The following is a 16,652-nucleotide window of genomic DNA, read 5'->3' on the forward strand; positions in this document are numbered from 1 at the left end:
GTCTGAAATTCCAGTGCTTGACATTTTTATTTATTTAACATTTGTTAACCAGGAAAGTCTGATTTGACACACAAACCAATTTTTAGCAGAGGAAGAAACACTCCCGACAGAGAAAACCCACAGAAACACAGGGAGGGCATGCAGACTCCACATAGAAGGCATCCCAGCCAAGAATCAAACCAGACAACCTGTGGCTGTTGGGCAACAATGCTACCACTGCACCACTGTATAACTGGCTATGTTGAGAAACAAAAATACAGAAACCACAGATTTTATGAGGAACAGAACAAATATGAGGCAAAAATCTGCATATTTATTTTTACAAATGGTGGTGGGTAGGGAATTCAGGCATTTGCCATTTGGGCCCAAGGTACAGAGTTCAAGCCTTATTCTCTACCCACCACCATGTAGTGACTGGGGCATTACACACACACACACACACACACACACACACACACACACACACACACACACACACACACACACAGCTGTTCAATCCATTTCCTGCACCAGCCAAGCTGTTAAAATCCATGCAGTAGGCAAGCCCTTCTGGCGAGAGCACCTAAGGCTCATCCTATCTGTCCCATGAGACTACCCTGCCTGCGGATGTTGCTGTCCGATTCCCTTCCAGTCTATACAGTTTAGACTGCTGGGAAAATGTAGACGTGTATGCTGTTTTTGTAATCCGTACTGCAGGTGTAGACAGTCTGGATTCTGTGCGCATGCTCCAGACTGGTTCACCAGCAGTCCAAATATCGGGAAATGCTGCGAGTGCGCATGCTCAATGTTCCAGGACTTGCGGTTGCTTTTTAAAGTTTTATTATTTTCTTTTTGTTATTTTATTTTATATTTTGTTTGATTTTTTTCTTGTTTTACAGCTGGGAGAGCTTCAGTCCTGCAGTCCAATAGCACGAGCCGCCCCTGACTGCTACCAGCAACTATACTTAAACATCCATAGCATAATTTTCTGCCCAGAGCCATGCATGCCTTCTCAGGACCACAAGAAACATACAACTGTTTTTATTTTTTTTTTACGAAAAGAATAAACATGTATGCATGATTGCATTGCACAGATGCTCCTCAACAAACTTACTAACAGAAAAACACCCAAATGCCACAAGCTCCTTTGTATATAACTAGAAATTATAACTTCTTCCCAAACTTTAACCTGCTCATACTCATAGACAATCTGTGTTCCTTCCAGTGCTGGTACTCCCTCAATTTGAGTACAGACAAAGCCAAGTTTTTCATTTTTTTTCTGCCTTATCCTTTAATTCATTGTGTCCTCTTCCTTCAAATTTTTTTTAAATTTCTAGTCTCCCACCAGGACACAAGTGCTCTTCAGCAATTGCATTCTGCTTGCTGAGCACACTCAAGCAAATCTGCAGTCTGCGTCTACCACCCCACCCATACAGTATAAGAAGGAATCAGTACTGCAAAACTAAACAAGGATATACATTTTGAGCCTCAAGAGCAGGGTCAGTCCACCCAGGCATTCTACTTGTATGTTTTATGAGAGTGAAGCTATAACATTAGCACTATTTCTTAGTAGTTCTCAGCGTGCTAATAAAACTGACTGTTGTAGCCTTGTGTCCTCCCCCCCAGCTACTGCAGTAATCCTAACTGTCCAATAGACAGTATACATTTAATTCAGATCCATGTGACTAAATTAACCATCAAGCATCCCTCTCAGTGCTTTCTGCCTTAGTTCGTATCACTTGGAGGCCCACCTGTTTATTTGCATCTCTATACATTCCCCTTCATTGCTAATGTATCTCCCTACTCTAATCTGTGCACAAACTGGCTACTAATAAGCAAGTCAATGTGAAGACAAACTCCCAACCTTAATAAACTTTGCTGTCTCTTCTCTCCTCCACTTTACAGGTAGTTTGAAATATTACTTACCCCCTCTGAGGCCTTCACTGACAGATTTCCACTGATTGCCTCTCTGGTTTCGCTGGTTTCTTTGCATTCCACCTGGTTTACACCCCTTTTGCTATCTCCCTCCCCCAATTGTTTGTGTCTTTCGGCTTTCCCCGGTTAGGGGTCGCCACAGCGGAACTCCAGTCTGCTAATGATTGGCAGTTGATTTTTAAATACCGGCTTGCCAGGCCTGACGCACAACCTTCAACTAAGGTACACCCATTCATGCATGTCTCCACGCAGAAGACGCTCTAGCTGAGAATCGAACCGGACAGCGTCTTACTGTATCTCCCTCCCCCAATACTTAGTCTATATTAGAATCCTGCTGAGCATGGAGCCATCTTTAAATTTCTAGTCTCCCACCAGGACAGACGTGCTCTTCAGCAATTGCATTCTGCTTGCTGGTGAGCCATTAGACCTCAGGAATTTGTTCAAAGTGTTCAGATTTGTAAAGTAATACTTACTTTTTACTCTGTTTGGATCTATACAACTAGTATTCATTTTTCTAATTCTTGACTACTGATGTGCTTATTTGTTTATTTAACTGGTTGATTCTGTCATTCAGAAATTGTGTTTTACTGACCCTACCACTGCAGCTATGTTGTCTCTATGCAACTATGATGTACGAAAACTGCTGTTATGACTGTAATGCAAATCTAATCGACTTAGTGTTGGAGTTAGAAACAGTATTTACTGATTTAGCACTACAGTTGTCTCTGCTACTGATTCAGCTGTGCTGTTAAGTGTTCAGTTTCCTTTTTCTTGTCTGCCCAGGATAATTGGCTGATAAATGTATTGTGCATGATTTATTAACCTGTTTCCAAACTAAGTTAATGGCACTGCGATGTGGTAACTGTTGAAGTACTCTCAAACTGTAGCAGTAGCATCTATTCTCCTGCTCTATCCACACTATCCTCAGACTTGTATCTTTTACACCAGGAGTGTCCAACCCGCGGCCCTCAGAGCTCTTCCATGCGGCCCGCGACCCTTAAATTTAAATTTAATTTCACTTTTTTTCCGTGTGTTTACACGTCCGCGTAGTTTTGCTCTTCTGCGCATGCGCCAACTTTCTTTTTTTTACGTTTTTTTCATACCAGCGTCTTTCCGCTGGTATGCGCATGCGCGAAAACACCGAGTGATTTTAAAAAGAAAAGCTGCAGGAAGGAGCGAGATCGTAGCAGAGAGAGGATTTATTATTTCTTAGTTTACTTTATTTCGTTGTGTGCACACCGACTACACTACAACAAAGGTAAGTTACAAGATGAAGGCTCAGCTCGCCAAGAATCTATGTGTTGCTAGTATAGCCCTTACTTAAAACATCACAAATCTGTAAATCTCAAAGTCTTTTACTGGTTGTATGCTAAAGATTGTGACCTAGTTGTACATCTCAGAAAACAGCAAACATAAAGTTGCCTAATATTAATGTGGCTTTCTCTTGATTATTAATGGTGCATTTCAAAGTGCAGCAGGACATGTTGTTATTCTGTACTGTAGTATAGGAAAGTCTCACAATGATAGTATGCCCTTACTATATTCGGCTAATGTGAATTAAGGATCATTAAAGCATTCTGCACAGATGGCCTAAATAACATAGCCATAGTAGCAAATGTGCAGTATTAGTTCTCGTACCTTGGAAAGGTTTTATTTTCTTTTCTCTTCCATTCTCAGTGTTCGCAGATGTATTGATCCTATTGTAGGGCAGGGTAAACACAATTTGTCTTGAATAATTTGAAACTCATTTTAGGTTTTTGATGATTCTCCAGAATTGTAATCCGTTTTATTTTTTCTGTAGTAATCAGCACAACAAAGCACTAAACATGTCTTCATCACATCAATGAATTTACAATATGTAGCCATAATAAAGTCTGAAAATAAAACATGTGCTTTATGAACCTGTAGTAAATTAGAGGTTGTGCTGTATATGTTTTGCATTGCCTATGGCGAAATAATGCAAAAGAAACATGCAACCACAATTTTATTTTGCACTCTTAAAGGATGATTGAAACAGATCCATTAATATTGGTATACATCACTGAGCGGGAGGGAGTGCTGTTTACCACTTGGTTTACTTAGTTAACCAGAGTTAAACAATGAATCCTATAGGACTGTAAGCTTAACATATTGCCCATATTTACATTTTTCTTCTTAACTGATCTTTTCCATTTTTATTATGTATTTATTTATTCAGCAAGTTATAAGGGTACTTCTTCACAAACATAAAGGTACCAAACCAAAACCAGTATGTAGGACAGAAGGAATGAGTTAATTAGTGTTTTTTTTTTTGAGACCAAAATTATTCAGTTGCTACATATTGAAAACAGATGTCCATTCCTGTTTCAGAGGTCAGTCAGTTCCCCATAATTTCTTTAGTTTCCATTTTAAGGGGATGTGCAAATGTAAGATATACTTGCATTGCTGGTATTCCTTATGTTTTTACATATTACCTAGCATTACTTGGTTCCAAGTAGTTCTTGTTAATAAAATTGCTTGCTGTATTTGCACTGATTACACTATGGTGCCTAAATGCATGCACATTATTCACAGAGTAAATGTAATACTTGCAAACAGCTTCGCATCTTATCCATAGTATCTCTGAAGATTCTAAATATGTTTGTATCTTAACTGTAATTTAGCCTGGACTGTCAAACAAATTAACAGCACCAGTGATGCAGCCCGGCTAGTCCCCTGTTTAATCAGTGTCAGCACTTTCATAAATATTTCATGGCCAGCCAGGACAAGTAAGCACCAGTGAGATAAGTACATTGCTTTTCACTTTGGGTTTGTTTATTCAAGTTTTTTTTTCCCAATATATCTTCATACAGTTTAGTAAAGAATAAGAGAATAGTCTTATGTTATGCAGTGGTGTTTGTATTGACAGAAAGTATTCTGTGCTGAATGACTAGGGGACTCCTAATATTCTATATACCTAAAATTGGTTGGCAAAGGAATCTTTAATGTTGGGATAACTGGGGTGCTTTTAATACAATTGTTGAAGTTGTTACTGGTTTCTTTTTTTGTGTCTCCAGATAGGAGAGGTGGGTAAAAATAATGCCTTTTTTATCACTTTCTCAAATTGCTACCATTGGTCTTGTTTAAAAGTGTAAAAATATACAAATGTGGATTTGTTGATCAGAACACCTTTAGACATTGCGTTTGAATACTCAGTATGGTTGTGAAGTTTGCATTTTCAGTTCTCTGCAGCACACAGTTGTCCTTTATCACTTCTCTGTTTAAGTTTTAGTATTTCCTTTCCTTGTTTCTAGGAGTGAGAGGGAAAGACTGTTAAGTTAATCAAAAGGTGGAGCTGATCTAGTTCATTTTCCAGAAAAAAATATCTTGCTAAATGGAGCATGAGTGTTCCATAACTAGTTAGCCATTTTAAATTAGTTTTAATTTTTTGTTGATGTAATAGGTGTCATATTTTAACCAAAATTTAGGTGGCATATTTTAACAAAAAAAAAAAAAAGAAAAAATTATCTTAGCTGCACATTGTTCACATTTTGTGGAACTCCTATTGTTTTTAATTTTTTAACAGCATAAGCAAGCTGGTCTGATTTTTACTATTGATGCCAAAAAGCATGGTTGTACATAAGTATTTTGCTCCCTTAGAACTATGCTTCTGGAGAACTTAAATACTTTCTCTGGCATCTAATTTAATAAGCTACTGTAAAAGGAGATGTTACAAAAGTATACAGCTCTAAGATTGTTGTTGTGTGACATTTTGTACCTGTTTAGAATGAGATATTGAATTTTAGGGCAAATATTATGCATTTATTAATTTATTTATATTTATTAATTTATTTATTGTTCAAATTAACCTACAATACAGCCACATTAGTCCGCATAAACCTGTGTTTGTTTTTTTTTTTTTTGCTCTTCAGTTAATGTGAGACCTTTTATGTTGACTCAATGCGGCCCTTGCAACTGAAAAGGTTGGACACCCCTGATATAGAGTATCTTGCTTTTACTGTACTTTCATTCTGCAAATAGATCACAACTATTTAAAAAGTGGATTTTACTTCTGAAGTATAATTTCTTGATAGCATGCTTTTGTACATCTAGCTCTTGCTTGTAAAATTGTTACTTGTATCTGGAGCTTTTATCACCGGCTCTCCGCTGAAAATGGGCCCCTGGCTCAGTTGGACCAACCTGGTTAACAAATGACAATAAATAAATAAATAAAATTGAAGTCCACGAATAAGAAGGTATTTGATTTGGTATGTAACATATGAATGGTGTTAAGGCAATGCCCTAGAGATTTAAGGGACACTGATGGGGCTCTATAGCTGGCAATGATGTAATAGTTGGATTTGTTAAGGGTGATCTGAAACAACAGGAATTAGTGTTGTGGGTAATTTGATATGAAGAGCTTCTAACAAATACAGATACCCCTCCACAGCTACACAAGGGCCTGATGGCATGGGAGGCACTAAACCCCAGTGTAGAGAGACTGCTGTCACTGCACTGAAACCATGTCTAAGTAACTATACAAATAATGTTTATAAGTAGCAGGGAAGCCTCACATTCTGGCATCTTTCTATTTAGACTCCTACGATTGAGTTCTGCCACCATGACATTCCTGTACTTCTGTTTCCTATGCTGGAATGTCCACCATGACATTCCTTTATTTCTGTTTCCTGTACTGGAATGTCCAGTACAAAGTTGCTGCCTAAAAAAGGCACTAGGTGGCAGCAAAGGCTTTGGGCTAGTATGCAGGAGCCCTGGTACAAGACATTTAAGCCACACCCAAAGAAACAGGATGTATTATCTAAAACGAACAAACTGAACGGACAAGCCGCAAAACTAAAAATGAAAAATCACATTATCACTTGTGTTTCTATTCATTTCAGCCTCTATTGTATCCTTTGTTCACCTAGCTGTGTTGAATTTTTCAGGATGTATTATCTACCATCTCATCCCAGGCCGACACATAATGGATCTCCTTAGAATGACAGCAACTACTTGGCCAACTGTTAAAGGCTTTAACCATTTTGCAAAAGCCCTTATATGAGATGTACAGGCCATGTCTGGTGAAATAGGGGATCTTATCTACTATCTCATCTGGGACCAACACATACTGGATATCCCTATACTGATAGTAACTACTTAGCCACCTGTTAAATCCAGTTCCTCATGTTGGTTTCTAGCATCATTTTTGGTGAAGGCAAGATGCCACAATCAGTCATGCTGCTGGTAATCATTCCTCTCATATGTCCAAACTTTTACAGAACATCCTTGATTTTTTTTCATATTTTCACCTTGTCCCTTGTAAAACATGCTATGGATAAAAGCATGCAGCATATCCTAACAGAAAGTCTGTCCACAATACTCAGCCAGACTTCTTTCTATCAGTATATGCTTGATTTACAGCAGGCTAGCTGATTGGACTGTCCAATCAATGTGCTCATATTTGAATAGTAAGAACTCTTTGTCGTACAATTTATATTCTGACATATTAGCTTTTTCTCTGTGTGTATACAGAAATCTAAACATTTACCCAGAATGTGCACACTGTAAGCTTAAAATAATTCCAAATCACATTCTCCAGATTAGAAGACACAAAGTTGTTATCTACATAGTAACAAAACTGACAAACTCTTAGATATACATATGAAAAAAAAAACTGTTTATCTCCAACTAAATACTCAAAATCAATCCACTTCTGTAAAACCAAAGCTATAAAACTGTTTAAGTAGTATATCTTGTAGCACCACAGAAATCCATTCTGCATTCAGAAGCTTTAGATTTAACTTTAGGATAGGTAAATATATTTATTTATACATACACACATTGTTAACCTGGAAGGTACACTGATCTGAACACTTCTTCAATGCAGAACCTGAGTCAATAAGGCAAAGAACATAAACAGTATTACAGCACGAAATCAAAAATTTTACTACTTGTTTTAAGTAGCTACACTTCTCTTTGGTTTGAGTAGGTTCATAGGTTGGTACTAGGCTATCGGCCCTAGGGCCTATACAAGCCTAGCCATAACAATTCCCTGGCTATTTCAGAAATAGTAGTATAAGAAGTATACAGAAACTTCCTGAAATCTTTGAGAGGTGTTTGAAATGATGTTTTGAGGTAATTTCCAGCACTCACATGGAAGTTATGAAAAAACATCTCTCAGTTATTGCAGAAAGATAAAGAGGTCTAACCAGGAGGTTAAGACCAAGAACCGGGGCAGACAGCAAAAACCAGGCAGAAACAAACTGTCAAACAATCCACTTTATTACTAAGCGCTTTCATCCCTTACTTAACTTAGACATGGGACTTCATCAGAGTAAAAATTGAATAACGAGGTAGGACTGCTATTTAAAGTTTAAAAACGCCAGTCACAGAGCACATGTAATGAACATTAAGCAAGTCATAATACAACACTTTTGAATAATTAATGAAAGCCATTAGCATAAAAACTGTTGCTAAGATATGTGATGTTAAAAACACAAATAAAAATGATAATAATTCAAACTTTGATCAAAATGAAATTTTAAAGGACTGAGATCCTTAACAAATATTTGTTTTAAATATTAAAAGATCTCATATTTAAAACACTTTTTAAAGGAAGACTACCATTCAACCCTGATACTTGGCTAGCATTTAACCTAATTTGCCAGCATAACTCTTTACATTCTAAGAGATTATCAATATCACCACGTCATGGGTTTAGAATTACTCTTTCTATAATGGTAAAAAGAAATTTATTAAAACTGTCACAAACTACTAAGTGTCTGTATAACGCATTCACTTTTTCCCATGTTTAATCTCTCTTATGTTTTCACAAATTCTGTCTTTTAATTTTCACTTAGTCTTACCAACATAAAATGATGTACAGGAGACACATGGCTAAATACACTACTCCTTGAGTGTCACAACTGACATGTCCAAGTTCTGTGGTATCTGTTTACACTGACATAAGATCCATCATTATTAAAAACCAAACCACCAGTCTGTCCGAACAATGAAGGAAACCACCAGCAATAGCAAAAAAACACAGTTCAATATTGCTTTCGTCTCAAAAGACTTCTTCAGAATGATTTCATTCTGAAGAAGTCTTTTGAGATGAAAACGATATTAAACTGTTCTGAAGAATTCATTCTGAAGAAGTCTTTTGAGACAAAAGTGATATTAAACTGTTCTGAAGTCTTTTGAGACAAAAGCGATATTAAACTGTGTTTTTTGCTACTGCTGGTGGTTTCCTTCATTGTTCGGTCAGACTGGTGATTTGTTTTTTATTAGTTTTTGCTGCTGCTTCATCCTTGGGATTGTTGTTTTTCCCATAAGATCCATCATTAATGAATCTGCAAGTTTTACATCTCCCACATTTTGCCATCTTAGACCTATGACAGTCATAGTTCTTTGAGGGTTCAGCCTCTACCAATTCTTTTAGATTCCTACCCCTACAAAAAAACAAATGAGGTGCATCACCTAACCTCCTCTTCATTTCTTGGGTAAAAAACAGGTTCCAATTGGAGGTCAAATTTCTGTGGATCTTAAAGGCATCCCTATTATAGGGAATTGCCATCGCTCCAGTTTTTAAAATATCCAGTGTTCTAGGGGTGTCAGTGTTATATATATCTTTTGGGTGAGTTCCCAAAATGAGTGCATATTTTCCTTCCTTCCTTGAAAAATTAACCCTTTTAAATTTTCAAGGAGGGTTTCTAGATAACCTCTTTCTTTGAACATTTTGATTAACTTCATCTCGCCATCAAATACAGTGTCATCCATAATCAGCCTTGAAAGTCGTACTAACTGACCATTAACAATGCTTTTTTTCTGAAAATACGGGTGGCAACTAGTAAAGTGTAAATAACCATTTCGAAAATGTTTCTTTCCTAAAGACGGTGGAACAGTACCCCATGTTCTCAGTGTCTTTGTAAAGGATGACACCTAAAAATTCCACCTTGTCGAAGGCCTTTTAGTATGTAAACCTTAAGAATTCAGTGGAGTTCCCACAATGGTTAGCAAGGTCTTCCAATTGCGGCTCACTCCCACCCCATAAAATAAAGATGTCATCCAGAAATCTAAAATAGGCTTGGATATAGTTGTGAAAAGGGAAGTTGAACACAACTTCCTTTTCCCATGTTACCAGAATGATGTTAGCAAAAACTGGAGCACATTTTGCACCCATAGCTACTCCTGTCCTCTGGTGAAAACATTCACCCTCGAAAAACACAAAATTGCTTTTCAAAACATGTTCCATAAATTCACTGATAACATAAATATCATTGTTCTCAAATTCATGGGTGTCATAAAGTACCACAGTATACACTTCCAAGCCTAAACCATGGGGAATAACAGAATATAAATTGGCAATGTTAACAGTGACAAAAACAATCTTGTTTTTGACAATAAAGTTTTACAACTTCTCAAGGAGGTGTGAAGAATCATGTAGTAGATGTCTGTGCCTGTAAATAATGTTTTTACATTTCATGTCAATAAAGGCTGCTAAAAACTCAGTTTTTGATAGGTGTGTTGCCATAATAGATTTCAATGGGTATGGTAAATATTGAGGGTGTCAATGGATAATCCAGCTTAACAAAATCAAGTTTCACCTGCAATGAAACCTTGATCCAACATGTCAATAAGCTGATAATCAAAATTTCTTGTACGCAAGACTGAATTCATTTTTGGATACCCTCATTTATACCTTTTCGTCATTAAGAATATCAAACATTTTAGCAGAATAACCCAGGCAGTCCATCAGTACAACCTCCCCCTCCCCCATGAGTGTAGGCTGAACATCTAAAGTGTAAAAACTAATCAAGTGGAGAAGTAAATATTAAATAAGAATGAGGTTCTACCTTCTATAAGGAGTCAGTTACATTTGGTAATAGTGTGATTGTGGTGATCCTATGATGAGCTAAGATGAAATAGTTGCAATATTCTATTTTTGTCTTTAGGGGATATTTACGTTTTGATGGGGGTGTAAGGCAAGCACTGGTACATTCACAAATGTTCAGCCTGAATTTCTCTTTTTTTTATTTTCACTGTTACAGTGTTTAACTAAACTCTCTTGAGAATGACTCTGCATATGACTCTGCATATGACGATTACAATCGCAAAGGTGGCACTGCAGTGCTAACTGTATGTTATTAAAACTTGTAAAAACAGATTAAAATGCATTTATTTGTGTTTAATTGGGATAGTATGACATAACAAACTGACTCTCTTCAGCAGAGTATCAAGATGAAAAACTCCACAGTTAAAGCACAAGTACAAGATTAGAGTTAAACACATCAGCTACAGGTTTCTACAGAACAGCACAACATTGATGATGGTTCAATATGTCAGTATATCCAATAATGTAGGATTATTCCTTTATGTATTGGGATGTTGCATGACTATTTCCATAGCTGAGAGCATCATGTTCAGTTATTAATCTATGATCTACATGATGTAAAATACAAAGTTAATACCACAATCACAAAATAAATGCAGCATACACAGAAAACATTAGTAAACTACTGACAACAGCAATGGATTTCAAAATAAATAAAAAAAAATAAATCTGGTTGAATATGTTATAAGATTAAAAAACTAAATTTACAAGTAGATATTCTATGCACTGAAAATGTGGTCAGTTACTGGAATCACCACAATCAAATTCAGGAATAACGAGAAATGCAAGAATTGTTTACAAACAAACCACTGCAAGAAAGCCAGCAAACTGTTTGGTAAAATGTGTCAGTAAAGAAATAACAAGAACAAAAAAAGAAAATTATGAGGAAGAAAGTAAAAAAAAATAAACCACGGGTAAGGGGATACCAACAGGACCAGGATTCAATGCGGGAGGAGGGGGGAATACGTAAGTTAAAGGAGATGAAGAAACCCCGGGGATCACTTCTATGGCTCTGCTCGACAGGTGCACAGGAAATTAACTTTCTTGGGTGGCATAAGCCAGGGAACCTTGTTTGCTAGGCTTACTTAGGGCCCTTGGGTCGATAGCTTAGTACCTACCTATGAGCCTATGACCTGTCCCTGATTTTGACTCAAATTTTAGCTGTGCCCCCTCCTAATCCCACCTAAAACTGGTGACTTTTGGAGAAAAAAGTGGTTAATTACACTTACTAAATAACGACAATTTTTTGTATCTTATTCTGTCGATGTCTCTAGTTAATAATAGTAATGTCAAACAGAGCTCCTCATTAGATCTATGTCAAACAGAGCTCCTCATTAGCACTCTTCAAGAAAAATCTTGATGACTGGATGGGAAATGGGAAATTCACCCCGGGGATCACTTCTGTGGCTCTGCTCGACAGGGGCACAGGAAAATAATTTTCTTGGGTGGCAAAAGCCAGGGTACATTTTTTGGATAGGCTTGTATGGGCCCTAGGGACGATAGCCTAGTACCTACCTATAAAATTTTAAAGCGCCTCATTGTCCAATTTGTCCCCAATTCTGTTGAGATTTCTCCCTGATTGGTTGAAAGCTATGAAGGAGAGTGGAATGGAGTGTTAACTAAACACTGTTCCGCAGTAATGTAATATCCAGTAGTATTAATTTCAAGCAAAAGCAAGAAACTGGGTAGAGAAAAATTGTCTGCTCTTACTTTCATTTGGTGTTCTTTGCTCAGGTTCTTCATCTGGTGCCAGATGAATGCTGTCATCTCCTTCTACAGTGAGTATCAGAGGGACATCATCATCCTTATCAGTTAAAGTCAGAGCCATGTTCTCTGTCCAGGAGACTTTGCAAATTAGCCCGAACTTACATTATCTTGCTTTACATCCTACAGACATAGTAACATTTCACACAAAACCCTTGAGCAGTGTAACCACTTGAAGCCGACGTTTTCCTACGGCTGCTTTTTCTAAGTTCACATTACTGAACAATGTATGTTTACGACTGCACAACAGTCACTGTCTTCAGCTTAACTGTGTCCGTTCTTTCACAGCTAAACGATAATTAAATGCTTCCTTTGCGCCACAGTCATCCACGTTTAAAAAAAGAGCATCTAAAGACAACACCCGGGTAAGGTGACATAGTTTTGTCACTCCAGTATTCGGATGGAATTATTTCCAGTGAACGCAAACAACATTCAAATTTGTGGAAATAAATACCTGAAAGTCTCAAATAAAGAAGCAATACACTATTGCATTTATGTATTGTACACGTGTATATAAAACAAATTGTGTAACTACTAAGTTCAGCAGAGGCTGCTGTCCTGACACAGCTGTGTCATTTAGATTAGGGCGACGCAGACTACTCTCAGCAGATACTTAAAATGTTGACAAAGTTAAGGATGCATCTACCACAACTGGCGCCAGGAGAAGATGTAGATTCTCCAATGCAATTCTCATTCAAATCCATAAGTCAGTCTTTCCTACCAGTTTGTGCTGTTGTTCATTAGTAATAATACACAACACATAAACAGAAACAAACAGTAAAAGGAAGCCGATCTAAGAATAACTAAATCCACGTAACTCGTAAACTTTGGGACAAAACACAACTCTGCAGGCACCAAGCTGGCCTCACCCACAGCCACTTCTCATTGGTTGATGGTTACGTTTGGAATGCAAAACGCTGACAAAAGTACGTCAACAATCGTCGATTGCTGTGCGCACACAACGTTTACGCTGTTACAGATTTACGAGACAAAAATCCGGGGTGCGTTTGACGAGCGTGAAGGGAAGGGCGATGATATCGAAAGTACGTCAGTTATAGGTCTGTTCCGACGTTAATTAAAAAATCGCTACCTATTGGATGCTTGCTTTTTCGTACTTGCCTACAGCCAACTGCATTCCAGTTCTGTATTCTTGGTAGCAATGACAATATCAGTCGCACGAGCAAGCCTTCCACAAATTACGTAAATTTAAAACTAGAAATTGAAGGTCGCTGTACCGCAGGTGTTACGGTATTTTCTTAAAAGTGTAGGAGTTGTGTCCTGCAAAGAAATCGAAAAAATGCAAATGTCCTGAGATTTTAGGAAAAACATGTTTCCTATATTTTTTGTAATAGTTGCATAAACAGTTATTCTGTATCTGAAACATCTACATGTTTTATAAGAAACAGAATAAGCGAATAAAATGCTACAAGAATAAGCTTTTATTTATCAAAAAAGTGAAGTTATTTCCTTTGTACTTGCCGTGGGTATGTTTTGACCTGCAAAATCTGAAGTTTGTACCGAAAATGTCAAACTTTGGGCATTTGAAAAGGTGGTAACCCTATTTTCTAGTAGTCTCATACATTTTGTTTGCATCTACATGAGTTTTCGCTAGGTTTTGTGGTTTTTTCTTCCCAATGTCAAATATACGCTGATACCTGTTCCTCTTGATTGTTGTTGATTAACGTAGGACACTTTGGTAAAATATGTACCGCTTAGTGACAGCAATCAACTTCAAGTAGGAAGTTCGCAACATAGTTAATCTTGTTACTCGTGTCTCTCAGTTGTTCCCGATTTTAGATCAGAATGTTGTTCTGTTCCTCCTAAAACTTGACATTTGGGGAGAAAACACGGTTGATTGCATGTAAGTGTAAATATATTGACTTAATTTACTTTAAAATGCAAGCAAATTCACATTCTCTTATTCTGTTACCATTTCAAGTTAATAGTACAAATATGTTTAAAAAGATGACCTTGCATTTCTCTCAAATTCTTGTGCAAGAAATCAGGACAAAACCTAAAATAAGACGGGGCAAGGCCCAAAATTAGGGACATGTTTTAAATATTGTTCTTATAAACTTAGAAACTTTCCAAAATAACGTGATTTGTGTAAGCATGGAAGTTCTGGGGAATATGAAGTCTGAAATTCAAACAAGTCCTTATTTAGTGACTTCAGTCGTGTGTGATTTCACAGAAAACCCACATATTTTATGAGGAACAGACCAAAAATATAAGACAAAAATATGGATATTCTGCAATAATCTGGACCGTTGAGAGGCATGGTAACCATTTTTGGTTTTGTCCCTCAGTCTAGGGATAAGAGGTCGATATGTACGGTGCTAATGTATACCGAAAAGAAGTTCTGTTGATTAATGAGCATACTTCTGTTTTGCAGTGTATATTGGTTAAAATCATACCTGTCAACTTCTTAGCACAAGAAATCTGGGCAAAGCCTGAAATAATGGGGTACAAAGCCCCCAAAATAGGGACATATTTTAAATATTGGTCTTATAAAGAGAGTTGCTAGGATAACAGGATTTGAGGTATCATGCATTTATGTCAAGAATATGAAGCCATAAAATCGAATGTATGCCGTTGTTTAGCAATTTTTTAATCCTGAGAGGTATGTCAGAAAACACGCATTTTATGAGGAACAATTTGGACAGTTAAGATGTATATGACAGTATTCTTGATGTATATGGCACACCCTTTTAACATGGAACATTGATTTAAGACTCCATAAACTTTCCTCATTAAAAGGTACACTCAAAATGAGTCTCTTGTACGTCTTTGGGATGCTGAGCTGGCACCGTTCACGATTTGTTCCTATGCCTTATACCTGGGTGCCTGTGATTTAGATTAAGCGGGCAACTGGGAAATTAATGCGCAAAATTGGAATAAACGCCTCTCGTTTGTCAGCAGACGAAACCGAGTGTCTCGTTTTAAGAAGGGAAAATAAGAAATGCTGTGTTGTTCTAATACCGTTTATTAGACCAGTATATGTTTTGCAATTACTCAAGGTTTCGGGATCGGAGTTCTAAATCTATACATCTCAACTGTCCAGATTTTTGCCCAGTATTTTTAGTCTGGGCCTCTTAAAATTTACCGATTTCTGGCAAATCATTGAGGATTGAAGTCAGTAAATAGTGATGGACCTTTGAGTTTCAGACTTAATACCCTTCAGAAAATTCTTGTTAATGCAAAACCCTACCAACTTCCTAAGTTTGTAACAACATTAAAAAACTGCCCCTATTATGGAGCCTTTCTCCCTCCGTTATGTTTGGCTTTATCCAGTTTCGTTGCAGAAAGAGGTTCAGAGGTATGTACCTTCCTCAGTGTCTTTGTTTTCTATTCCTTTAGGAATTTGAAGAAGTAAAGTCGCCGTTATGTAGCTGGTCGCGACTACTTGATGGTGATTTTCAGTTTGAGCACCGTTATGTCTGTGTGAATGTGACTGTGCATTAATGCTAAACACTTTCCTTGGTTTCCCACTGCTGTGGCTTCGTTTTAGAAACTACCTTCTTGCGATATGCACGGTTAGAAGAAAATATTTTATTTTGACATGGGTGTCAAATTACTTGAGTCCTCTACCGCATCCCACTCCTGCCGCGTCTCTAACTTCCTCCCCTATTCGCTTACTCGAGTCAGAAGGCAGTAGCTTAGTAACCGATGTAAACAGAGCGAGGCACGAGCAAAGTGGGCAACCACGAGAGAAGTCCCTTAAAGCAGGTGGGTCACAGAAGCTGCAACTCCATGCATAGATGATGTAGCGTTTTGCAAGGCTTGCTTATATGTATAATTATTTCGTACTACAGAAGAGGCTCCGTATTAGTTGACACTTTTCAATGTGTAGGACTTTAGTACAAGTTTACGTGAACGCTTAACCATAGTGCATACAGTGCTGCTGTTTCTAAGTAAATGGTAGACAATCTATATATTCGGGTAAATTACAGACAGAGTAAACGTTAGCAATGGCTGTCCATTTGCGCATCTGGCAAAATACTAACTTTAACATTTTTTTTAATTTATTTTCATCCAATAACCAAAATGGGTAGCATAATTTAGTAGTTTTGGTCATAACCAGACAAAACACCTACTGATTTGCAGCTTTCGAAAGTATTACAAT

General features: G+C 37.3%; 2 protein-coding genes across 2 annotated transcripts in view; one reads left to right on the forward strand and one right to left on the reverse strand.

The window, feature by feature from the left end:
* TPCN1 (two pore segment channel 1) overlaps positions 1 to 13,433 on the reverse strand; it is a 1,721,246-nt gene extending 1,707,813 nt beyond the window's left edge. The window contains exon 1 of the mRNA XM_044068445.1: positions 12,476 to 13,433. Coding sequence (XP_043924380.1) covers positions 12,476 to 12,593 — 118 coding nt within the window. The 5' untranslated portion in view covers positions 12,594 to 13,433. The remainder of the gene's footprint in view (positions 1 to 12,475) is intronic.
* A 2,751-nt stretch (positions 13,434 to 16,184) lies between these two features.
* Positions 16,185 to 16,652, forward strand: part of IQCD (IQ motif containing D) — a 310,850-nt gene continuing 310,382 nt past the window's right edge. The window contains exon 1 of the mRNA XM_044068447.1: positions 16,185 to 16,255. The gene's annotated coding sequence lies outside the window, so the exon portion shown is untranslated. The remainder of the gene's footprint in view (positions 16,256 to 16,652) is intronic.

This window comes from Protopterus annectens, chromosome 4.part0 (assembly GCF_019279795.1).
Source record: "Protopterus annectens isolate FY-2018-M chromosome 4.part0, PAN1.0, whole genome shotgun sequence".
Classification (NCBI taxonomy): Eukaryota; Metazoa; Chordata; order Ceratodontiformes; family Protopteridae; genus Protopterus; species Protopterus annectens.